Source organism: Protopterus annectens, chromosome 13.part0 (assembly GCF_019279795.1).
Source record: "Protopterus annectens isolate FY-2018-M chromosome 13.part0, PAN1.0, whole genome shotgun sequence".
Taxonomy (NCBI): domain Eukaryota; kingdom Metazoa; phylum Chordata; order Ceratodontiformes; family Protopteridae; genus Protopterus; species Protopterus annectens.
The window spans coordinates 110,320,260-110,346,599 of NC_056747.1; the positions used below are offsets into that span (position 1 = coordinate 110,320,260).

The 26,340-nt window shown below is 41.4% G+C and overlaps 1 protein-coding gene across 1 annotated transcript in view; it reads left to right on the forward strand.

Annotated features, from left to right (window-relative positions):
- The window catches only part of LOC122787839 (dedicator of cytokinesis protein 7-like), a 4,057,077-nt gene that overhangs the window by 3,061,639 nt on the left and 969,098 nt on the right, over window positions 1-26,340 (forward strand). Inside the window, exon 27 of the mRNA XM_044054755.1 lies at window positions 3,143-3,289. Within this exon, the coding sequence (XP_043910690.1) occupies window positions 3,143-3,289 (147 nt within the window). The remainder of the gene's footprint in view (window positions 1-3,142; window positions 3,290-26,340) is intronic.

Here is a 26,340-nt window from a genome sequence, read left to right on the forward strand (position 1 = left end):
AGGCTATATATTTACAGTAATTTGACATCAGTTTGCTGACAGAACATTGTACAGTAACCACTCTGAAAACAGAAGTATTCTACAGAAGGTGATACAGTTTTTTTTCGTGATGAGAAGGTTCTGCAGGATCCGCCTAATTGCCCTCCTTCCTGTGCCCAATTGATTATTTTCTCCTTTGAGGAAAGACCCTCCTGTTCATTCATTCTCCAATAGAGGTGAGAGTTAGATGTTAGAGAGTTGGACAGTCTACCGATCCTGTGGACTGCCCTGTCCCTGCATCTTGCATACTTTGTAATTACCTTGTGAAGTCTTATGAGGTACATGCCCATTATCTCAAATGCAAAACCTTCCAGCTGAATAGCTCACTGCAGTGCATCGTGACGATGCTAGATAGCTCACTGTAGGTGATACAGCTGCACTCCTGCACATGTCACTTGTGCTTCAAGCAGAGCTGCCATCCTCCTCCAGGATGGCTGAGCTTTATTGACTTCTCACCTGCATCCCTCCAGCACCAGTTTCCTCTAGCAGTCATACTGCCAGTCAGACCTGAGTTATATGGATTGCAGTCAGGGCTTTTTTCTTGTTCACCACTGGGACAAATAGAAGGTATTACAGGATTTTGAAGGGATTCAAGGAATTTTAGGGCCACCTGCAGAAACACTTATTTCACTTTCTATACAAATTAATGTTTTTAGTAAAACCATATTGATTTCTCGATGTTGTAGGATTGTGTCTGCAGCATTCAGTAATGGATTCTGGAAAATTACACATATGGCAAAGATGTTGGCAAGGTAGTATAGCATACTTTCCTATTTTAGAGCTAAAAGGGTATTATGGGAGTGCGTGCTCCAGGGTAAAGCAGTAGTAATCCTCACAGCACTGTAGAAGGTGCTCTTCATCTTCTAAATCTCTTAAGAAATTAAGAAATTCAGAACTGCATCATTAAGTGAAACTCCGGGAATGAATGCCACATTAACAGTGTATTTGGAAACAGCTATATACTTTGATTCTAAACAGGAGGCCAAGCCAATCATAGACCTTTCTATCTGTTATGACATGAGTCATTTAATAGACAAACTACAGAAAGCAATAGTCAGCTAATTTTTCACATATGGAACTGTTACTTGGGGTTCCAGAAGCATCTGTATGAGGGCCGCTTGTATACTTGCTTTTCATGTGACAGACCTTTGGTAATGTGTCACTAGAACAACATGCGGATGACATAACTGTTAAGTAGCCCACAATTTCAGTTCTATGATCTAGATGCTTTTTTAAAAGTTTTGACAGCTTAGCAACAGCTGTAGTCAGATGCCTTAAAAAACTTTAAAAAAAGACAAGTACAATTAAAGGCTGTTCTCCTTGTAAAATATCACATGCTTTAATTGAATGCCCAGAGTAGTTTTTGTAAGAAAGTTGGAATAATTTTCTTTAAAAAACTACACTGGACATTAGTTGGAATAATTTCTACCAAAGAACTATCCTGGAAGTTAGTTGTTAGCAGATGGCATATGTGAACATAGGAATGATTTCCATAGAAATTTATTCTGGATGTTAGATGTTAGCCGGAATAATTTCCATACAAGAACTATTATGGATGTTAGTTGTTAGAATATTTATAATGAAAATAACCTGTTTATATTATTATTATTATTATGTTTTAAGTGCACTAAGGCATTAAGCCATCTTAGTGCTTGAAAGGTTAAACTGCACTGTTCACAAACCCGGAATTTCCTCTCCATTGCCATCTACTAACACACAAACGCACACACAGTCTGTAAAACTATGTAGATACTGTACATATTGTATATAAACACACCTTCTTAACATCTCTTTGTGTTTTAGTGTATTTTTACATTCATTCTGCATTTGCCTCTTAAAAAATTCTTTGTTACTTTTCTTTTCTTTCTGTTTTTCTTTTTGCTGACCTCACACTTCATATTGACCAACAGCTGCCCTTTAGGGTTACTGTCAAAGCCTTGATGCCCTTGGACTGAAACCTCACCATTTGCATTTTGCAAAGTAGGTGGATTGAAGAGGAGCAGGAGGTAGCAACAACCAGGCTGTCCTGCATAACTGGGGGTGGGGGTGATGGTGGGGGAGGCAAGTTACATGCCTGCTAGTGATGTCAGCTCAAGCCACCTTTTCAGTGCCAAAATACAAACTGCATCATGTACCCATTAAAAGGGATTTGTTACATCATGGATAGAAACCTCTCCCTTCTGGACTGGGTGAGTCAACAAAGGGCCACTCCTTCTCACGCTTCCCTACATGTCCAGCTCCTGAGCCATGAAATGAACTCAGCTTAGGTTGGTCATAGTCAGTGCTCCATCCCTCTATGCCCTAAAGTCTGGATTGTTATATCTGTTCTATACAACCCCAGGCTGAATCTGAAAATGGTCCATTTGGATTACATTCTGCCCTGGTTAACAAATGAAAAAATAAATAAATGTTTGGGGGCAGATGGACAAATGGATGGTGTGTGGGTGGTATTGGGGCAGCAGCAAAAGAGATGGAATGAGGCAGGTACTCTAGATACTCCTTCTGTCAGTATCTGCATATATACCCATATATGTATGTGTATATGTATGATATATTTCACTCTGATGAACTCATGAGTGACTACAAAGGATTTTGGTATAATACATTTGTTGTGATAACAGGTGTAAACAAAGGGATAGGAATGGAATGTTTTACAAGTTGCAAGTATATTACACAACTAACAGGAAAAAATAAAGATTATTCTGTTTCTTGTACTACAGTTATGAAGTTGAGTCAAAACAGGAATGGAATCAAGGATGTAACCAAAACAAGGCACTTCTCACAGGAGAGATGGAGAAAGCTAGATATCAGTTACAAAGTCTCAAGAGCTTAACCTGTGACAGTTTAAATTTTGTCCTGGGAATCAAAAGAAAAATGTTATCATTTAACAAGCAGTGTTGGCTGTTTTTCATTCTGTCAAGCTCAGTTTTACATAAACATTATGACCATTAAGGAGTTATCAATAAAACTCATCCTTAAAGGAGAATAGAAAATTATGACTACAGCTGTTAAATCACTCATTGTTTTACTAGCTGAAATTGGAGTAAAATGTGACATAACTATGGCAATCCAAGTTAATCTTAACTCGGCTTTTTTTGTTTAGTTGGCAGAGCAATGGCTCCATCTTGTGGAGAAACGTCTTGATTTCTTGAAGATTATTTGTAGCCATGAACATTTTATCATCCTCAACCTCCCTTTCAGCACTTACTTAATGGATGAGCAGGACACAGACAGTATGAAGTCTTTTCAGGTATGAATGATTAAAACAAACTTTTATTTTTCCCCTTCTACTAGGTTGGTATGTATACTTGCTTGTACCTTGCTTCAGAGTCTAAGAATAGAAAAATGCTGCTCAGAGCAATGGAACTGTGTTACATATCAGAGTAACTTGTGAACTCTTGGCTGCTGTCTGCTTAGTGCCATTGTATGCATGCAGTGCAGAATTAGAGAAAAGACTTGGGGGTCAGACAGCTCTGGTGGTAGAGGAATAAAGGACCTCTCTCTCCTTGCTGGAGTGTGTATGAAAGATGAGTGCACTCATCCTGTAATGCAATAACTTCAGTAAGCAGATCTTTTATAAAAGGTCCTTCATTCATGGATGAGAGCAGTATACACAGGATGCACAGTGACAAACCTTACATCGTCATAAAATGTGAATATAAAGTATGAAATGTACTGTAACATGACAACTGCAACTTTGTATATATGTCTGTATTTCACCTCTGCATCCCCTCAAAGTGAAGAAGCACAGCCCTGTACACCCCACTAAATAAACTAACTCCAAGTCTGCACAGTGTCCAAGATGCAGGGACTGCTTGCTTTTCAAGTAACAGTATTTATTTATCGTCTTTCCTTTGAGGCAGTATAGCTTAGGACTTTGTATATTTAATGTGGGTGTGGAGGCTATAGTCCCCCATGTTAATGTATGTAATATACCCGGACAGTCAGTTTTATTTTAATATCCATACTGACAGGTCATGCATTCCTTTCGCTTACTGTACCTACTTTGATCAGATGGCTGTGGGCTATCAGTCAGACAAGACATGAACAACCGTGTGCAAAAACGAATGGTGTATTCTAATTGTAACTGATCCCAGTTCCTTATGGCCACCTTTCTCTCTATTATGCTACTGCTGCTTAAGGGTTCCTAGATGGTCTGGTTGAATATAATGTATGCCTTTGGGAAAATCAGTGTAAGGAACCCCTACATAGAAATTTTGCATTTCCAATAGTGCAGGCTTCCTTTCTTCTGTTTTCACCAAGGTGGAAGCAGTACTTGTAGAGGTATTGCAGTAGAAGGTCCCCCTACTTTCCACATACATGATAGACCAGTTGATGCTTTCCTAAGACTCCCTTTTGATGAGCTTGACTTAAAGGTGGTTGGAGTCACTGTAGGTGAATCTCATTGTATGAAGTCCTTTCCACTGTTGGTGTTTATGATGATGATTTCAGCTGTTAGGGTCCTATCAGGGTACTACTGGACCACCCTCCAACACTATTCTTATTTCTCCTGGAGTGGGGCTTATGATGCCAGGGGTCTGGTCTGTTCATAGCAGGGTTAAAGTGAGTCAAAGCTCACACACACATTTACTTTTGCCGAAATTGATGGCAACCATAGTTTTCACTATCTTGTTGACACAGTGCTAGTGAGTAGTGTCTGCAAATTCATCTGTCCATGTCAGATCTCTTTCTAGTTTTGGATGTTTCCTGATGTTTTCCCAAAAGATTTTTATGGTTCTCCTACATTGCAGTGAGTTTTCACATTGCACAATACAATGCAAGCAAGTTTGTATTCCTTCATTACAGCTGTGTCTCTTTAAGGATGATGATCCCAATTTAGGGTAGTTGCAGTGGTATAGGTTCCAGAAGCATTTGGACAGCAATTTCCTGGAGATGAGGACGGTGTTAATGGTGCTGTAGACCCTGAAGACAGTGTTAATGGTGTTGTAGACTCTGAGAACAGTGTTAATGGTGCTGTAGGCTCCGAGGACAGTGTTAATGGTGCTGTAGATGCTGAGGACAGTGTTACTGGTGCTGTAGGCTCCGAGGACAGTGTTAATGATGTTGTAGACCCTGAGGACAATGTTAATGGTGCTGTAGGTGCTGAGGACAGTGTTAATTGTGCTGTAAGTGCTGAGGAGAGTGTTACTGGTGATGTAGACACTGAGGACAGTGTTAACAGTGCTGTAGACCCTTAGGACAGTGTTAATGGTGCTGTAGGCTCTGAGAACAGTGTTAATGATGCTGTAGGCCCTGAGGACAGTGTTAATGGTGCTGTAGGCTCTGAGAACAGTGTTAATGGTGCTGTAGGCCCTGAGGACAGTGTTAACGGTGCTGTAGGCTCTGAGGATAGTTTTAATGGTGCTGTGGGCTCTGAGAATAGTGTTAATGGTGCTGTAGACCCTGAGGATAATATTAATGGTGCTGTAGTCTCTGAGGACAGTGTTAATGATGCTGTAAGCTCTGAGGACAGTGTTAATGATGCTGTAGGCTCTGAGGGCAGTGTTAATGGTGCTGTAAGCTCTGAGGACAGTGTTATCGGTGCTGTAGGCTCTGAGGACAGTGTTAATGGTGCTGTAAACTCTGAGGACAGTGTTAATGGTGCTTTAGGCTCTGAGGACAGTGTTAATGGTGCTGTAGGCTCTGAAGACAATGTTAATGGTGCTGTAGGCTTTGAGGACAGCGTTAATGGTGCTGTAGGCTCTGAAGACAATGTTACTGGTGCTGTAGCCTCTAAAGACAGTGTTAATGGTGCTGTAGGCTCTGAGAACAGTGTTAATGGTGCTGTAGGCTCCAAGGACAGTGTTAACCGTGCTGTATGCTCTGAGGACAGTGTAAATGGTGCTGTATGCTCTGAGGACAGTGTTAATGGTGCTGTATGCTCTGAGGACAGTGTTAATGATGCTGTAAGCTCTGAGGACAGTGTTACTGGTGCTGTAGGCTCCGAGGACAATGTTAACAGTGTTGTAGGTCTGAGGACAGTGTTAATAGTGCTGTAGGCTTTGAGGACCGTGTTTATGGTGCTGTAGGCTCTGAAGACAATGTTAATGGTACTGTAGGCTCTGAGGACAGTATTAATGGTGCTGTCGGCTCTGAGGACAGTGTTACTGGTAACATAGCCACTGAGGACCTGTGTTAATGGTACTCTAGAATCTGACGACAGTGTTAATGGTGCTGTAAACTCTGAGGACAATGTTACTGGTGCTATAGGCTCTGAGGTCAGTGTTACTGGTGCTGTAGGCTCTGAGGACAGTGTTAACAGTGCTGTAGCTCAGAGGACAGTGTTAATGGAGCTGTAGGCACTGGGGACAGTGTTAATAGTGCTGTAGGCACTGAGGATAGTGTTACTGGTGCTGTAGGCTCTGAGGAAAGTGGTAATGGTGTTGTAGACCCTGAGGACAGTGTTAATGATGCTGCAAGCTCTGAAGACAGTGTTAATTGTGCTGTAGTATCTGTGAACAGTATTACTGATGCTGTAGACTCTGAGGACAGTGTTACTGGTGATGTAGACACTGAGGACAGTGTTAATGGTGCTGTAGATGCTGAGGACAGTGTTACTGGTGCTGTAGGCTCCGAGGACAGTGTTAATGATGTTGTAGACCCTGAGGACAATGTTAATGGTGCTGTAGGTGCTGAGGACAGTGTTAATTGTGCTGTAGGTGCTGAGGAGAGTGTTACTGGTGATGTAGACACTGAGGACAGTGTTAACAGTGCTGTAGACCCTTAGGACAGTGTTAATGGTGCTGTAGGCTCTGAGAACAGTGTTAATGGTGCTGTAGGCCCTGAGGACAGTGTTAATGGTGCTGTAGGCTCTGAGAACAGTGTTAATGGTGCTGTAGGCCCTGAGGACAGTGTTAACGGTGCTGTAGGCTCTGAGGATAGTTTTAATGGTGCTGTGGGCTCTGAGAATAGTGTTAATGGTGCTGTAGACCCTGAGGATAATATTAATGGTGCTGTAGTCTCTGAGGACAGTGTTAATGATGCTGTAAGCTCTGAGGACAGTGTTAATGATGCTGTAGGCTCTGAGGGCAGTGTTAATGGTGCTGTAAGCTCTGAGGACAGTGTTATCGGTGCTGTAGGCTCTGAGGACAGTGTTAATGGTGCTGTAAACTCTGAGGACAGTGTTAATGGTGCTTTAGGCTCTGAGGACAGTGTTAATGGTGCTGTAGGCTCTGAAGACAATGTTAATGGTGCTGTAGGCTTTGAGGACAGCGTTAATGGTGCTGTAGGCTCTGAAGACAATGTTACTGGTGCTGTAGCCTCTAAAGACAGTGTTAATGGTGCTGTAGGCTCTGAGAACAGTGTTAATGGTGCTGTAGGCTCCAAGGACAGTGTTAACCGTGCTGTATGCTCTGAGGACAGTGTTAATGGTGCTGTATGCTCTGAGGACAGTGTTAATGGTGCTGTATGCTCTGAGGACAGTGTTAATGATGCTGTAAGCTCTGAGGACAGTGTTACTGGTGCTGTAGGCTCCAGGGACAATGTTAACAGTGTTGTAGGTCTGAGGACAGTGTTAATAGTGCTGTAGGCTTTGAGGACCGTGTTTATGGTGCTGTAGGCTCTGAAGACAATGTTAATGGTACTGTAGGCTCTGAGGACAGTATTCATGGTGCTGTCGGCTCTGAGGACAGTGTTACTGGTAACATAGCCACTGAGGACCTGTGTTAATGGTACTCTAGAATCTGACGACAGTGTTAATGGTGCTGTAAACTCTGAGGACAATGTTACTGGTGCTATAGGCTCTGAGGACAGTGTTACTGGTGCTGTAGGCTCTGAGGACAGTGTTAACAGTGCTGTAGCTCAGAGGTCAGTGTTAATGGAGCTGTCGGCACTGGGGACAGTGTTAATAGTGCTGTAGGCACTGAGGATAGTGTTACTGGTGCTGTAGGCTCTGAGGACAGTGGTAATGGTGTTGCAAGCTCTGAAGACAGTGTTAATTGTGCTGTAGTATCTGTGAACAGTATTACTGATGCTGTAGACTCTGAGGACAGTGTTACTGGTGATGTAGACACTGAGGACAGTGTTAATGGTGCTGTAGGCTCTGAGGACAGTGTTAATGAAGCTGTAGGCTCCAAGGACAGTGTTGATGGTACTGTAGGCTCCGAGGATGGTGTTAATAGTGCTGTAGACCCCGAGGACAATGTTAATGATGCTATAGACCCTGAAGACAATGTTAATGGTGCTGTAGGCTCTGAGGACAGTGTTAATGGTGCTGCATACCCTGAGGACAGTGTTAATGGTGCTGCATACCCTGAGGACAGTGTTAATGGTGCTGTTGGCTTTGAAGACACTGTTAATAGTGCTGTAGGCTACGAGGACAATGTTAATGGTGCTGTAGACTCTGAGGACCTGTGTTAATGATGATGTAGGCTGTGAAGGACAGAGTTACCAGTGCTGTAAGCTCTGAGGAAAGTGTTAATGGTGCTGCAGGCTCTGAGAATAGCGTTAATGGTGCTATAGGCTCTGAGGACAGTGTTACTGGTGTTGTAGGCTCTGAGGACAGTGTTAACGGTGCTGTAGGGTCCGGGAACAGTGTTAACAGTGCTGTAGCTCTGAGGACAGTGTTAATGGTGCTGTAGGCTATGAGGACAGTGTTAATGGTGCTGTAGGCTCTGAGGACAGTGTTAACAGTGCTGTAGCTCTGAGGACAGTGTTAATGGTGCTGTAGGCTGTGAGGACAGTGTTAATGGTGCTGTAGCCTCTGAGGACAGTGTTAATGGTGCTGTATGCTCTGAGGAAATTGTTAATGGTGCTGTAGTCTCTGAGGACAGTGTTAATGGTGCTGTAGGCTGTGAGGACAGTGTTAATGGTGCTGTAGCCTCTGAGGACAGTGTTAATGGTGCTGTACGCTCTGAGGAAATTGTTAATGGTGCTGTAGTCTCTGAGGACAGTGTTAATGGTGCTGTAGGCTGTGAGGGGAGTGTTAACCGTGCTGTAGGCTCGGAGGACAGTGTCAACGGTGCTGTAGCCTCTGAGGATAGTGTTAATGATGCTGTAGGCTGAGGAGCTTTGAGGAGTATGATCTCATTTTACTGAGGTCAGACATCGAGGCAGTGGTCTGCTATCTTTGGGAGTGACATTTGGACTCAAACTTTCTCTATGCTTTTCCTAGTGACATTCTATATCCGGTGAAGTTAATCATCACTACAACATGTTAAGCTGTGGCTTATCATTAGAGCAATCTGAACTTTCAGTTATGTGCTGACCCAGAGCTTGACTTGTTTATATAAAATGATGAAACACTAACAGAAAAGTAAAAAAAGGTTAAAAGACCCTTAGCATTTCAACTAAACCTTTAAGGTGGATTACATTTCCCAAGTCTAAAATGGGCTACTTTATCTGTCATGCTACAGTGCAGAGAAAAAGAGTGAGTGAGACAAAAATGAAGGAGCTGCTAGGCTGCAGCAGGAGGGAGGGGTCTTCATTATATGTTACTTCTCTATGTATATGAAAAGTAATGCTGTTACACTTCTCTGGGTATATAACAAGTACATGCACTGCCCCCACCATGCCCCATCCACAGGCAGAGCTGAAGTAGGGTTTTGTCATGGAGACATTTTTTACACCTCCCCAACTTTCAGTCAGCCTATGGCACTTCCCCAGCTTACCTGCTTACTTGCCTCAGGATCACCAGACACTCTTTTCTAATCAGAAATAGCCAAACATGACTCTTTACCAGGTGGGCCTCCAAACTGTCTGGGAAGTCAACCTGGCAGTAACAAGCATGGAGATGGGAGCCATCACTCACTTGGTGGGTTGTCCAAGGTCTCTAGCTGTGTGGGACGGGCATAGGGCCATGATATCAGGACATTATCTCAGTCTTCCTTTTTGAACCTGAAAGTTGTGCAGCTCCTGACCTAGAACAGATGTCACACAAAAAGTGGGTCTCCCTAAGCCATCCATCCCAGGATAAAAGAGGCTGACACTGGCAACTCCAACTTATTTTCCTGCCTGTAAAGTTGCTAGCCTGATTGCAGAACAGAGAGTGGTGGGGCTCTTAGTATGACCCAGGCAACTAGAGTTCAGTTTGCAGCCCAAGTAGTGGAAAACCAAGTAGGGAGGAAGAGGAGGAGTGAAGGAGTGTGGCCCATTCACTTCTCCTGTGAGGGTGGGAAGGGTTGTATACACTCAGGGATACATGAAATTAACACAGTTTCTACCAGTCATGCTTCATGCAGAAGAGCGTGGCAGCTTACAGGAAATGGCCCTTGCAGAAGTGAGGGGATGCCCTCCACCATCAGCCCATTGCACCCTCCTGTGGTGCTTTGCCATTGTGTGTGCAAGGCATAAGTAAGAAAAAACCCACAATCCTGATGGCAGCCTAAATTATGCATCTCCTTGTTAATTCTCACCCTGGTAATGGAGAATGAATGGGTCCTTTGGTTGGGTAGGTGGTGACGACTGGCAGGCAGAGGCCAAAAAAGGCAAAAAATCCATATTGTTGATATCCAGAGTTTTTGTGTATTTTAAATCTGATATAAATATGCTTCAGATTTTGTTGAAGGTTGAGTGTAACAGTAATGTATTGCTGACCTTTAAAATATTGAAAAATCAAGTCAATATTAATGAGGTACCTGATAGCTGATCAAGCTGTATTTGAGAGTCCACTTGAAGAGGTGGTTTAAAAGTGTGGAAATAGTTATTGAAGCCATATGGCATGTGTTGAGAACTTTGGCAAATTAATTAATAATATATCCTAAGAATTTGGGTGGAGGAGTGATGAATATTTTTATCTCACCTGTGCTGGACAGAAATAGAAAAGTTACAGGTAAAACATGTGAATCTTATTGTCAGATGCTGTATAATGAGTAATATTTGGTGTGTATGAAGGGTAAAGCCATGCAGCACAATATATGATCATCTGGAGCAGCAGAAGGAAAGGAGGGTCTGCACTTTTGACTTTGTGAAAATAAAAATAGCAAAATGAACAGAGTTCTTAAAAAGTTGTTGAGGACTGGGAAAATGTAGGTCTGGCAACCTATCAGAAAGGGTTATGTTGAAGGAAGGGTGGTGCATATTGACAGTGACCTTTCTAATGCATTAATACAAATGTGTCAGTTTTCTTAGGTAATGAAAGTGTGTTTATGTAGGAATACAAAACATATGCTGATGTAAACTATAATGTTAAAAGTATTTTTCTCCAGAGTTGTGCAGTTTTTTTACTAACTCATGAGCAATGGATTTCCTCAGGTATATCAATGTATTTTGATGATGATATTAAAGAGTGCTGTGTTCAACCCTCACTTCTAGCTTCACCTAGGTTTAGACCCTCATGCATCTGAGGAAACAGGTTTAAAGTGGCAATGAATTTGTGAGCCAAATAGTTTGTTTTATGTTTGGAGTTGCACACTGGGGAAATAGTGACTTTACCTTTAAAAAAATAATTAAATAATTGTATTGGAACATTTGATGCTTTAATAACTATGAATGAAGAAGTGATGAACAATATATCAAGATACACAAGTCTTAATGATTTTCTATGTTTGTAGAATTTTTGAATCAATATTTTGATTATGCAATTTGACGCATGTTTATGGATTATACATTTGTTATATTGCATTGCTTTTATATGCAGTGAAGTTTTCACCTTTGTTTTTGCTTTTCAGTATTTTCTGCTGGGTTATGATTAATTATCTATAGCTTATACCTTTGAAAATGTTTAAGTGCTATTGAAATATTTTATATTACTAGATTAATGGGGATGCAATCAGATGTTTAGAAAATTATACTGTTAAAGGTTGCCCGAATAAGTGAGACATATGTATATGCTCATTTATATATCAAAGAAAAATAAAAACTGAGAGTCCACCCATCAGAGCAAACACCATTTATTAAACACTTCTTCTTCTTTTGGCTTTTCCCAGTTAGGGGTCACCACAGCGGATCATCTGTCCACTCATGATTGGCAGTGGAATTTTACAGTGTCGAGTTGCCAGTCCAGCGCCCAATCTCCCACAGAAGGCACACACTCACACCTAGGGCCAATTTAGAGTGTCCAATCCACCAACTGCATGTCTTTGGGATGTGGGAGGAAACTCACGCGACCACAGGGAGGACATGCAGACTCCACACAGAAGGCACCCCAGCTGAGAATCGAACCAGAGAACCTCTTGCTATGAGGCGGCAGAGCTAACTGCTGCATCACCGCGCAAAAGCTTTCAAACCTTATGAGTTCTTTATCACTGCATATAATATTGAATTAAAACCAATAAAAAAAAGACAATGTTATATATGATTTCATTCTGTTTATTTAAGTAATGTTCACATTTTTATGTGTGTTTTATTCTACCCTGGCTGCTATTATAATTGATTATTGTTGTCTTCATTGCATCTATTATAGGTACGTTTAAATATGGTCATGTGATATGAGGATAATGTTTGATAGGCTGGTGATGAACATAAATGATTGGTTTTAATTCAATTTTATATGCACTGATAAAGAACTGGTTCGAAACCTTTGTGTTTAGTAGTGTTTAATAAACTGCATTTGCTCTGATGGCTGGACTCTTGGTTTTTATTTTTCTTTAATTTGATTGATGTTGCCATTGAGTGCTCTTGGCCACCTACAAAAGGCTTTTTGAGTTATTTGCATTTAAATATCAAGTTGTGTTCCTGATGACCCTATCTTGCAATGTTTGAAATTTCAATGGCTGACAAATTTCTCATTTTTTCTGTTTCTTGTATGCATTAACTTTTTTATTGCAACTGTTTATATGTTGACCATTTTCAACACTGCTGTCTGAGAGCATTTAATGATAACTGAAAGTGCAATTTTAGAGTCTAGCTCATAAAGTTACTTGGCGGGATAATCATCAATATTAATTGTGATAAAGATAAAACAGATAGCACTGAAATTTCTACAGTGCACACACTATGGTTAGGCATTCCTTTTCTACAGCTGCATAGCATTCCTCCCTGGACTGAAATGTACCACTGGGTGCTCTTTTCCCTCTGAGGAAATCTGGCTAAGTACAGCCACCACCCCCATGGTTTGAAGCATCTACCTGCACAACACATTCTTTGCTGTAATCTGGGCTGGCTAACACAGGGAGTCCTCCAAAGCTCCTTTAAGCTTCTGGAATGCCTGCTCATATGCTGGGGTCCACACTACCTTATCTGGCCTGTTTTTCCTTGTCAGGTCTGTAAAGGGAGCAGCTATGGTACTATAATTGGGGACAAACTTTCTGTAGTACCCTGCTGTCCGTATGAATGCCCTCACCTGCCTTTTGTTAACAGGGAGCAGGCCATGCCTGAATGGCATCCACTTTGGCAGGTTCTGGCCTGATCTTACCACTCTCCACTCTATGTCTCAGGTAGGAGACCTCTGCCATATCCATGATGAGGTAAAAAATTGTAGATCAACACCACGAAAAGTAAAAACGGATTTTATTCACAGAATGAGCGCTTTCGCGTGCTTCCAACTGCACGCTTCTTCAGATGAGTATAAAACTTAAGTGAATTCACTCACTATATATACACAAACCTAACAATTATTTAACAAACTAATTGATACAATAATTCAATCATATTACTCAAATAGGTCAATTAATCAATATAGTATGAATCAACTTAAAGCTATAATGCGTGATGCAGTATAGATATCTTACTTTGCTATATCTTATAGTTCATTATTGAAAATATTGAATCAAATAAAACATTTATATCTGCTAAAAACTTTAAATAACAGCCCATTTAATGGAACATATATCAAACAAAATAGCTTATGTTCTACGAACCATGTATTGCGATAAAGCAAGCAACGAGAAGTAACATATCCAAGATCTCATGAGTTATAGCAGCATTGATAAATAGACGAATTATATATTAGTTAATATCAATTTTAAAAACATTTACAACATTCAGAATATTTAAAATCAATAAATTAATTAATATATTTTTTATATTTCATCTATTTAATGAATAAATATAAAAATAAATGTCAAAGTAGATAGACAAAAATAAAAATAAATATTTGTAACATATAAAAATATATGTTGCATGGGACACCAGTACTCAAATATAATATAATATTGATTGTATATATCTACCATATATCACTAATGTATGGCATCTAATATGTATATAACCAAGTATATGTATAGAAAATTGTGTATATAGTATAATTTATTATGTTGTCAAAAAGACTAATACTATATGGAGTAATTAATGGATATTCAATTATGTATATAAATGGATAAAATAAATATAAATAAATAAATATTCAATATCAAACTTTAAAAAGGTGCAGAATATTCCAAAAATTATTATTATGTTATCCTATAACTTTTCACCTGGTGCTACATACTATCACTCATTACTTATAAAAAGCATACACTGTATATAACATTAGAAACAAATATTTTGGTTCCAACTACTTGATTAAAACAAACACCATCCTAGAGATTATATATTAACTGAGTATCAGTTCATATATACCTTTTTTCAAAATATTCTCAAAATCAGTGATATTTTCGTTTCTTTAAATGTGATCTAATACTAATATAGCTATTCAGGCCCGGATGTTGTTGTGCCCGAAATCTGAAAATCCAGTCTAATTCTAGATTTTCAAGGTCATTAAAATGATCACCTCTTCTCTCATTTACAGGCCTTTTTTGTAATACCCTAAAAACAAATTTATGTTCAGGATGCTCAGTAATATGATTTGATAGTGCATTTTTAGGATCTACTTTCTTTATAGCATATAAATGCTCCTGTATCCTGTCTCTGAGCCTTCTTGTTGTCATACCTATATAGAAGACAGGACATATCTCACATGTAGCTAGGTATATCACATTATTGTCCTCACAATTAGCTGGACATCTAAAGTCAAATTCAAATAGTAGTTCTGGATGTAAAAAACTCTTATTTGTAGATATCCATTGGCATGAATTACATCTTCCACAAGGATGAGTGCCTGTATTGTCCTTCTTGTTAACCCTACCATTCAATTTCTCAGTGCATAATATTCTTTTTAAATTCTTTGTATTTCTATAGGTGAAAGTGGGCCTTTCACCTATTATTCTTTTAATTTCATCATTAGTAGTTAGAATCAACCAATTTTTTGTAATAATATTTGTTATATATTTATTATCACTAGTGTAGCTAATTATACATCTAACCTGTTTTGAGTCTTGTTGTCTATGTTGTCCTTCAAATTTGTATTTATAGAAAGTTTGTTGTATGTAATTAGAATCCTTGTAAAAACTCTCTTTTATGTCAGCTACTGTTACTGGATTATACCCTCGGTCTAGGAACAGTTGTTCTAATTTATTAAACTCACTCTTACGTTCATTTTCATCCTGGCAGATCCTATGTATCCTTGTATATTGTCCTTTTACAATGTTGTTAAAAGTAAACCTAGGATGCATACTATCATAATGTAATAACGTATTTTTCCAGCATTTTTTTCTATAGAGAGATGTAATTAATTTCCCTTTGCTATCTTTTTTAATATTTAAATCTAGAAAATTAATGCTGGAATATGAATGTTCAATGGAAAATCTTAAAAAGTCTGTTGTTCTTTCTAGATCATTAACAAAAATCTTCAATTCAGTTGGTGTTCCATCTCATATTAAAAGTATGTCATCTACAAACGTATAATAAGCAAGGACCTTGCAATAATCTGGGTGTGTAAATAGGCATGTGGTTTCCCATTTATAGACAGCTAAATTAGCATAGGTATTTGCGCAGGGGGTGCCCATGGCCACCCCCCACTGTTGGATGTAAAATGAGCTAATAAACATCATAACGTTATTAGTGAGCACTATCTCAAGTAAAGCATTCAATAAAATCTGTTCATGGTTATTGTAAAGAGAATTTTTATTTAATAAAAATCTCACTGCCTCTAGACCGTAGGTGTTAGGTATTGCTGTAAATAAACTTTGAACATCTAAAGTAACCAATAAATGCTTTTCTAATATATTATGTTGTAGGTTACTCAAGTTGTTAAGAAGCTGATATGAGTCTCCACTCTATGTCTCAGGTAGGAGACCTCTGCCATATCCACCTGACATTTGCTGGGCTTAATGGTCAACCCTGTCCTCTGTAGTCTGCCCAGCACCTCCATGACATGCTGAAGGTGCTCTTGCCAGGAATGACTGTAGATGGCAATATCATCTTGGTAAGCAAGGGCAAAATCTCTTGCTCCTGCTATGATACGATCTACCAGCCTCTGGTAAGTTGCTAGGGGGGGTTTTCATCCTAAATTGCATCTTTGTGAACTCATACAAGCCAAAAGGAGTCACAAAGGAAGATCTCTCTCTAGCACTGAGATTCAAGGGCACCTACCAGTAATCCTTGGTAAGATCAATAGTGGTAAGATACTTAGCCCCACCCAGATGCTCTAGGGCTTCATTTGTCCTAGGCATGGGGTAAGCATCTGACTCTGTGTGACTATTTAATTTCCTGTTGTCCACACAGAACCTGGTGCTGCCAACTTTCTTTGGTACCAGTGCCACTGGGAAGTCTGTTTGACTCTCTCAGGCACCCTATAAAGTGCCTGCTTAATGGGCCTTTGGGGTCCTATAACTACATGGTGCTGCACCACATGGGTGCACCATGGTTTCCCAGTGAACATGACCCCAAACTCCTGTAACACTGCTCGGATTTCTGGAACCTGGGTAGGGGTTAGCTGCTGGGACATTGCTACCCCTTCCACTATGGAGTCAGTCTGAACCTCACTGAGGATATCAGTCCCCAGATCTCCCTCAGACTCTTCCTGCATTTACTGCAAATACTCAGCACAAGGGCTTCCCTATCATGGTAAGGTTTCATCATGTTAACATGGTACAGCTTTTGCCCCTGCCTCCTGCCTAGCAGTTTTACTATGTAGTTAACATCACTGATCTTCCTCACCACTTTGTAGGGTCCCTCCCAAGCTGCCTGCAGCTTCTTGTGTCTGACAGGAATGAGAACCATAACCTGCTGCCCCACAACATACTCTCTAGCTCAAGCATTCCTGTCACGCCAAACCTTTTTCTGATGTTGGGCTTCTGCTAGGTTCTCCTGGGCCAAGCTCATGAGTTCCCTGAGCCTTGTCCTGAGGTTTAGGACATATGCCACAACAGACTCCTTGTGGGACTCACACTTACCCTACCACTCATCTCAAATCAAATATAGAGATCCCCTCACCCTATGCCCATACAGCAACTCAAAGGGTGAAAAACCTATGGATTCCTTGGGAACTTCTCTGTAAGCAAACAACAGATGGGGCAAATATTTGTCCCACTCCGTATTAAACTGGTCTGCAAATACCCGTAGTATGGAATTGAGTGTAGAGTTTAACCTTTCAACAAGACCATTAGTCTGGGGATGGTAGGGGGTGGTCTTTAAGTGCTTCACCCTACAGTACTTCCACAGACAAGCCAGCAGGTCTGACATGAAATTGACACCTCTGTCAGTCAGTGTTTCTTTTGGGAAACCTACCCTGCTGAAAATTTCTAGTAAAGCATTTGCCAACTTTTCCTGCCTCAATGGAGGACAGAGCCACCGCCTCAGGGTATCTAGTAGCATAATCTACTACCACTAAGATATGCTTTTTCCCTGTGGAACTTGGGGTATCCAGTGGCCCCACAGTATCCACAGCTACCCTCTGAAATGGCTTCTCAGTCACAGGCAAAGGCATCAAAGGAAATTTCACCTTGTGTCCTGCCTTGTCTACCTTTTGGCACTGCTCACAGATCCTGCAGTACCCTGTTACATCTCTAGAAATCCCAGGCCAGTAGAAGTTCTGCATAATATGCCTCTTTGTACGTTTTATGCCCATATGACCTCCAAAGGAAATATCATGGGATATAGGTTCATAGGTAGGTACTAGGCTATTGGCCCTAGGGTCTATATAAGCCTAGCCAAAGGTACCCTGGCTTTCGCCACCCAAGAAAATTATTTTCCTGTGCCACTGTTGAGCAGAGCCACAGAAGTGATCCCCGAGGTGAATTTCCTATCTCCCATCCAATCATCAAAATTTTTCTTGAAGAGTGCTAATGAGGAGCTTTGTTTGATATAGATAGGTAGTTTGTTCCAGAGTATGGGAAGTCTCTGGGACAGGAATCTATCCCTCCAGCATGTTCTGTTTATTGTGGTGATGAGGTTTAGGTCCCTAGAGCGTGTAGCTCGTAGGGATTGGGATTTCTTTAACTGGAGCATGTCTAAAAGCTCTGGGTTTGACATAGCTTTGTGTGTTAGGCAGAGATCGCCTCTGAGTAGGTGATATGCAACGGAGTAAAGCTGCAGTTTTTTGAGACGGTCTGCATAGGGCATCTCTTTGAGGCCAGTAATCCTCTTTGTGAGGTATTTTTATGGCCTTTCCAGTTGTTGTAGATGTCTTGTGAGGTACATACCAAAAGGGGCATTGTACTCTATAATGGGTCTAATGAGTGACGAGTAGAGGGGAACAATGACCTCTTTTTTCCTGGATGAGAAACCTTTTGTGATGAGGTGTGCCACATAGAAGGATTTCCTGACTACTGTGGCGATGTGATTATCAAACGAGAGACTACTGTCCACCTGTGTCCCAAGGTCTCTTATCACACTTTTGGTGTTAAGTAGACTACCACCTATGTGGTAGTTCATGGGTACTGAGTTTTTACCAAAAGGAATGACAATGCACTTTTTGGCATTAAGCTTGAGGCCATGGCTTTGACACCAGGCATCTGTCTCAGCAAGGCCGTTTTGTAGGATGTCCACATCTTTTGGAGTTTTGATTATGGCTCCTAGTTTGCAGTCATTTGTGAACTTCATTAGCCAAACACCTTCTGTGTTGGCCTGTACTTCAGAGAAGTAAATACCAAACAGGAGAGGACCCAGGACTGAACCCTGTGGTACTCCACTTGTCACTGGTCTGAAGCTGGATTTGGAGTCTGCTACTTTCACAATGTGGGTTCTGTCAGTGAGCCAGTTGGCAACCCATCTTGTGACATAGGGATTTATACCTAGTTTAGTGAGTTTCTCTATAATTCCAGAGTGGGGGATGGTGTCAAAAGCCTTGGCGAGATCTAGATAGGCTGTGTGAACCACCTTACCCTCATCTACGGCTTTGGTGACTGCTTCAAAGAAGTCCATCAGGTTTAGGAGACATGATCTGTCTTTTACAAACGCGAACTGGGTGAGGTCCTGAGTTTGAAGTTTACCAATGTCATTGTTTATAAGTTCCATGATGATATGCTCCATAGCCTTGCAGACCAGGCTCGTTAGGCCAATGGGGCGGTAGTTTCCGGGGTCTGTGGTGGCTCCCCCTTTGTGGAGTGGGATAACTGTCGCTGTGCACCATTCAGTGGGCACATAGCCTGAGGTGAGGCTATGATTGAACATGGTACTTAGGTGGGGTGCCAGTTCGTTCTGTAGTTCATGTAGAACACAGCCTGGGATGTCGTCAGGTCCCATGGATGCTGTGTTCTTGGCTTTGGATAGTGTGTTTTTTACCTGTGCAGCCGTGATTACAGGAACTTTGCATTCTTCTGGTATAGAGATGGGCCCTTTAGGGGATGACAGAGGGGTAAAGTTAGCACTGAACCTATCTGCCAGGATGTTGGCAATATCCGTTGGTTCTGTATATTTAGTGCCATTGTGCTGTAACTCAGAGCAGATCTGATTGTTGCCATTGAGATTCTTGACATAGAATGCTGTGTGGTTGTCTTTAGAGTCAGTGGTGATTTTGTTTTCATATCTAGCTATGGAGGATTTTATGAGGGATCTCAGCTTCTTACTGAAGCTGACCAGGGAGTTTCTTCAATCATGGGATTTTACTCTTTTTTGCAACAGTTTCTTTCTTCTGTTGTAGAGTTTGTTTATGGCAGGAGACCACCAGATTGGCTTCCTTTATTTGGAGGATAGCATCTTGGTTCTGTTAGGGATTGCAGGATCCATGCACTCATGTAAGTGTTTATAAAGTGCATTTGTGTAGGATTCAGCAGTCATACCTCTATGGTCCATCAGCATGGGTGTCGTGAAGTTTGCCGCTTCTGTTTTAAGAAGCGTGAAGTTGGCTTTGGAGAAATTTTTTACTGTGGTTTCCCTAATGGGGGGTGGGGGAGGGATGTGGATGTCTAGGGTGATTAACTTATGGTCGGATTTGACCAATGAGGAATTGACCTCTGGTGTGGAGCACCGGTTGCCTATGTTGGTAATAACCAGGTCTAGGATATTGCTGCCCCTGGTGGGGGTGTGGATAAGTTGATCCATGGCAGTGGAATTTATGAATTCCAGAAAACGTTGAGCACAAGAGTTGGTACATGAGTAGTTTTCCCAGTTAATGGTAGGGTAGTTGAAATCACCCATTATTAGGGTGTTAGGTTGTACCCTAATATTTTCCAATGTATTAAGAAATGAGGAGTGGGAATCCTGGGACATGGTGGGGGATCTGTAGCAAGCTACAATTTGGATTGCGGTCTTGCCCAGAGTTAGTTGCACTTGGATAATCTCGGATGCATTCTGCTGAGCAACTAGCCTGGAGGTGTGGATATCCTTAATGAATATGGACACGCCTCCACCTTTAGTGTTTCAGTCCAGGTTAGGTGGCCAAAAGGTGTGGTATGAATTATAGCCTGGTAATGCAGGGGTACTCTCTGGAGCCTTGAACCAGGTCTCTGTCACTGCACAGATGTCGATGTTCTCCATTTTAAGGAGTGCCTCGAGAGAGTGCATTTTGAGGTTTAGACTTCTAACATTGAGTAGCAATACCCTGAGATTCTTCTTGCCTGTACCTGTTAGGTTGGTGAATTTGTCATTTGAACCTTGCCTAAAAAAGGCACTATAGGGGTGGCTAGAGCCTTAGCCAGTATCCAGAATCCCAGGAGCGACAGGTGCAGGCCATCTCTGGCAAGGCATCGTGGCTTGTCGATCATGTCATCCCAGGCAGACAGATACTGGATCCCCTTAGAATGACACTAGAAGCTTAGCCAATTGTTGAAGTCAGTCATTATCATTCTGGGTGATGGCAGGATGCTACTCAGGGCTAGGGTCATACCTGCCTGGGCTACAAGATCGGACAGCTCCTCCATGTCCCTTTTCATGTAGTCCAAGGAGGTACGTCTCAGGTCATTCACACCAACATGGACAATGACAGAGCCATATTTGTACTTGTTGTGGAGTGACCTGAGTGCATGCGTTATGTGGCAGATCCTGGCACCTGACAGGCAGCTGACAGTAACTTTCTCCTTGTTTAGCCTGGTGAGTGGAACATCAGTGTGCCTGACTATAGAGTCATCTATGACTAGAGTGTTGGGTATGTTGTTATGCCTTATGGGCTGTGGTTGAGTGGCACACTGAGTTTGTGGGCTATGTGTCATTTGGGTTGTGTTGGGGGGTGGAGGTTGCTTGTTTCTGCTTTGGAGGTCCCTGTTGCTTGGGCAGGTTTTTACTGAGAGCCTCCATGAATGTAGGTGTGTGTTTTGTGTTTCTATGTGTGTGTTTTGGTGGTGTAGGTTTTGAGGGACTATGTGCCGAGTGTGGTGTGGTGCAAGTGTTTACCTTCTCCTCTTGACTGTCTAGTCCAGTCTTGGGTGAAGAGAGCTTTGCTTCCAGTTTGGCACACAGAAAGGCTTGGGGGTCTAGAAGCCTACAAATAGTCCTGGACACAGCAAATCTATATCCAGGCTAGACTATCCACAGGAAAGGGAGGAAACAAGCTTAGAAAAAGGTTTTTTTTTTTTTTGGTTTTTTTTTTTTTAGTGGAAAGAGAGAAAGGAGTAGCAGAACCAGCTGGCCAGAAGTGCCAGATGTTAGGCTCTGGGCACTACCAACTGATGTATTCTCTCACTCACTAGCCCTCCCTCAGGGGTCCACTCTCTATACAGTAACCCTTTGTCCCAGTATACAGATTCGATACTTGAAAATCAGGTGCCTCACTAGCTATCCTCTCTCAGGTCTTGTAATGTAGGGTCTGAGAGCTGAGCCTGTCTCAGCTCTCTCTTTGTAACCCTTCCCAGCTCCCCTTCCACAGGAAGTCTCTTATCCTCTGACAGCAGTGCCTCACTGTCAGCCTGGGTACCACTACTACTCACCTCTGCCTTTGCGGTCACTCTGTCCAAGGGAACATCAGTACCCACAAGCAGCTGTGGCTCACGTTCAGTCTCACTGCTACAGGGTAGCTACCTCCCTGAAGTAACCACCTCACCAGTCCTGGCTGCAAGTGTCCAGTCTGTCTGGGTGTCCCGCAGGGTACCATACCAACATGCTTGTCTCCATGACTGACTGAGTGTAACTGCATGCACACAGGGTACTGCATTATCAAAATCATTCCCTCTCAGGATATCTGCAGGGATATCCTCAAACACACCTATTTACCAGTCAAGGTGAACCCTAGCCAAATGTATTTGGAATTGGGTCCTTCCTAAAGCTGTGACTGGATTAGATTGTTCATGCAAGTAGTGCTCCTCTGTAACCATTGCAGGCTTCACAATGGTTAGGTCAGAGGCTCTGTCTCTCTTGGCCATGGCCTATTTCCCATTCACTAAGATAGGATATAACCTCTTGTGGTAGTTTGGTACCCTTGTTGTCTCAAGACAACCTACTGTTGGCATTTTGTTTTTCCCACTTACTGTCTTTCCCATGTTTTGTTCCTCACCTTGCCTCTGTGGACATCTGTATGCTACATGGCCCCACTGGTTGCATTTAAAACATTTAATCCTTGGTCATGGACATGTACCTAGACTAGTGGCTTCCCCTGCTACTGGTGGGTTCTGTTGCGGCAGCCTGGGCTGCCCACCATGGGTTCCCTTAGACCCAAGAGCAGCACTGGGTGTCCCTTTCCTGTGCAGTGATGCCCTGCTTGCTAGGTATAGGTCTCCCTTCTTCCCCAATTCATTTGCATTAGTGCATTGTCTGTTAGCTAACCAGATTCTCATGTCCTCAGGCAAAGTGCTTAGGGCTTGTTCCCTCACCAAAAGGTCTGGTAGCCCTTCAAAAGCAGTCACCTGATATCCACTCAACCACCTGTGAAAATAAGTGCTTAGTTCAGCAATATATTCAGACACTTTTTTCATCTGCCTTGCATCTGTGCAAAATTTTTTCCTATAATCTTCAGGTGTTAAAGCATTCTAACAAACACATTTTGACTGTATTATAATTTAAGCAATCAATTTAGACAGTATAGAAATTGCAGTTACAGCTTTTCCATGGAGTAAAGGGGTAAGGAACCGTACCCAGAGCCCTTGGTCAACATCATACTGTTTAGATACCCTCTCAAACATATGAATGAAACTATCAGAATTATTCCCCCCCCCCCCGTAAATTGTGGAAGGAATTTGTTGCTTCTGGGGTTCGGTTACTCCCTTTCCCATAACCTCCATGACTCTGGCAAAGAGTCAGCATCTCCTTTTCATGTTCCTCTGCCTCTTATTCTCCTTAACCTGTAGACGTGGTGTTTTCTCATTTTCCTCAGCCTCCAGACATCTCAGTTTCTCATTTTCATCAGCCTCTAGATGTCTCAGTCACTCTGCTGCTTCTGTTTCCAAACATTTGGTCTCCAGCTCAAGTCTCTTTAACTCCAGATAGATTTTTAAGTCCTCTGTGGAAAGGGTTTACTGTCCATTTTCTGTGAGTTGTACATCTCTAAGGCCAGTCTGATTGTCCTACTGGTTGTTGTTCTGCAATGCAGCTGTGACTAAAGCTTCAATCATGTCTGCTTTAGTCAGGTTGGCATGCACCAGTCCTTTAACCTGGCACATCTCAGCCACATGGCTCATTGTCAGCTTGCCATACTTCTCTGCTGATACGCTTGCCTGCTCTCCCTGACTAACTAAGCTAACAAAAAAATAATAAAACAATTGTGATATGAATTCTGAATATTCACTGCATGGCTGATTGAGAATACAAACACCTTCAGTGACCACTGTACACAGGCTACAGGAATTCAATATCCAAACCACTACAAGCCAATTAATATGTGATGTGGCTATCTCACCACAGTCAACCAGTTAATATGTGATGTGGATATCGCATCACTGCTACCAATTAATATGTGACACCCCTGCACTGGTCCAGTAATCAAGGAACCTCAATCCTCACCACTGCCAACAGTGAGGGACGTACACAATGGGAGGATGACAAGTACACTTACAGTAAAGTGCAGTTTCCCTTAAGAGCACACAGAGATGACAGTCAGTCTGAGGCTGGTTTCTCCCGCTTTCTCCAGATCCCCAGTAAGACTCCTCACTGGCACAGCTATAGGGTTGAGATCTCAGCCGAGTGGCCAAGCTAAGACCCCCAGCACCTTCTCTGTCCAACCAGTGCTTCGTGTCCCTGTCTAAGTAGCTGACACACACACATACACACACACACACACACACACACACACACACACACACACACACACACACACACACACACACACACACACACACACTTTGAGATTTGATTTATATACAAACACAAACACACACACACACATCTGGGGAAGGCTGTCACAGGTTTATTAGCTATGACCCCTTCTGCCCAGACTACAAGGTAGTTTCCACTGCCACCAATCCCTTCTTATCAGCTACTATAAGGTACTTATAAAGGGTGTCCAGTCCTACTGCCTAATGTTACCAATAATACAAATGGTAGTTTTGACCAAGAGCAAGGCTATTTAGGAGTGGCCTGTACAGTGTCACCGAATACATATGCAAGTACTCTAAGAGCTTAAGTATGTTTCACAAATATTGGCCAGAAAGATATGTAGGTTTAAATATATTTAATAATAATAAAAGAACAAGACAATACTCAGAAAAACACAGTTACTTCAGAGTTCAGAATCACAGGAAATATTTTATAACAACATTGCAGGACAGTCTGAAATAAATATAGAAAACATCTAAACTTGTCTTTTCTATATTCCTATCTATATCTAAAAGAAATTACTGTACCCTGGTTATTTACAATTAGCAAGGCAAGTGCAGATGATAGTGATGATGGATATTTCCAGATCACAGATAAAATACAAAATGCACTCTCTCTCTCTCTGAGAGAATTCCCAAATTATTATCAAACATTACTGCTGGGCCAGCTTGGATGACATCACTCTTTGACACCTGACTTCAGTTCCCAGGCTGAAACATAAACTAAGAATTTTAACATCTTTGTGTTAAAAATAGATATCTCTCAGATGTTTGCTCAGAACTTGTAGCTGCTAGGAAGTCATAAAGCAATCAAACACTTTACATTTTAAACCTAGTAATTACTTTTCTTTTCAGACAATACAGTTCTGTATAAATCATATCAATATTCACAAATGACAGAATTATTTACAAAATTCCATATAGCTGGGTTGGCACTGTCACATTAGTCTAAATGGTTAAGCCTTCTATAATAAGAATACTTTGCTACTAGAATATTAAGTTCTTAAGCAGAGAAGCAGACAGTTAATTGAGGTAAATGATACTCTTTCTTGGTACAACAGGGTTGCAGTTATTTCAAGGAAGTTGGAGTCCAGTTGGTTGTTAGTTTGGTTATACATTATAATTAAGGGTGTTTTAGGTTGAGTATTTAGTAGCTGAATGGATTGATAGTGTGTTGTCAGGGAGAATTATGGTTTTAATTGATGCATGTTGGAGTCTAGCTGTTGCAAAGGGTGGTATGAAAGCATAACTGAAGAATGTTGTTACATGGTTTGCTGTCATATATAATTGAATGTTTGTTGCATATGCCATAATGTTGCTGGTTTGGTTTCCTTAGCTTTGGAGTAGAGGAGCACATGGCAAATAAGTTGATTAGTAAACATGTATATAACTTCCATGTAAAATAGACTTATGGCTAACTTCATATATTTTACAATTAATTAAGAGTAACTGATTAGATTTCCCACTAATAAACAGTGGCTTATCTTGAAAGGGAAACATATATTTGTTTAAGTGGAAGTTGCTGCCATCTTCCAGCATGGTCTGATAAGTGCAATAATGCTGTATAAAGTAGAGCACATAGTGCAAGAGTAATTGAAATGACCCACAATGCATAGGTGCACCCCACATAGGAATGCAGGGAAAATGCTGATTCATAGACAACTAAGCAGTAGGGCTCCAGAAGTAATATATCATTGTGCACCAAGCAGACATACAGTGTTCAGTAATGAGGTGCAGTTCATGAAAATGAGTGGGAATACAATTCATAAGCAGTTATACTGCATACCAAGGATACCTACAGAATCTTCATCTAGAGATGCAAGCTCGCACTGCACACACACACACACACACACACACACACACACACACAAAGTCACTCTCACAATTTGTACAATATCCTTTCATGTCTCTGTATAAAAATGCTCCTGCTGTTGTTGTAAACTTGCAACACACAGCAGTACCACAACTGTTCCTATTCTCTTTGTCT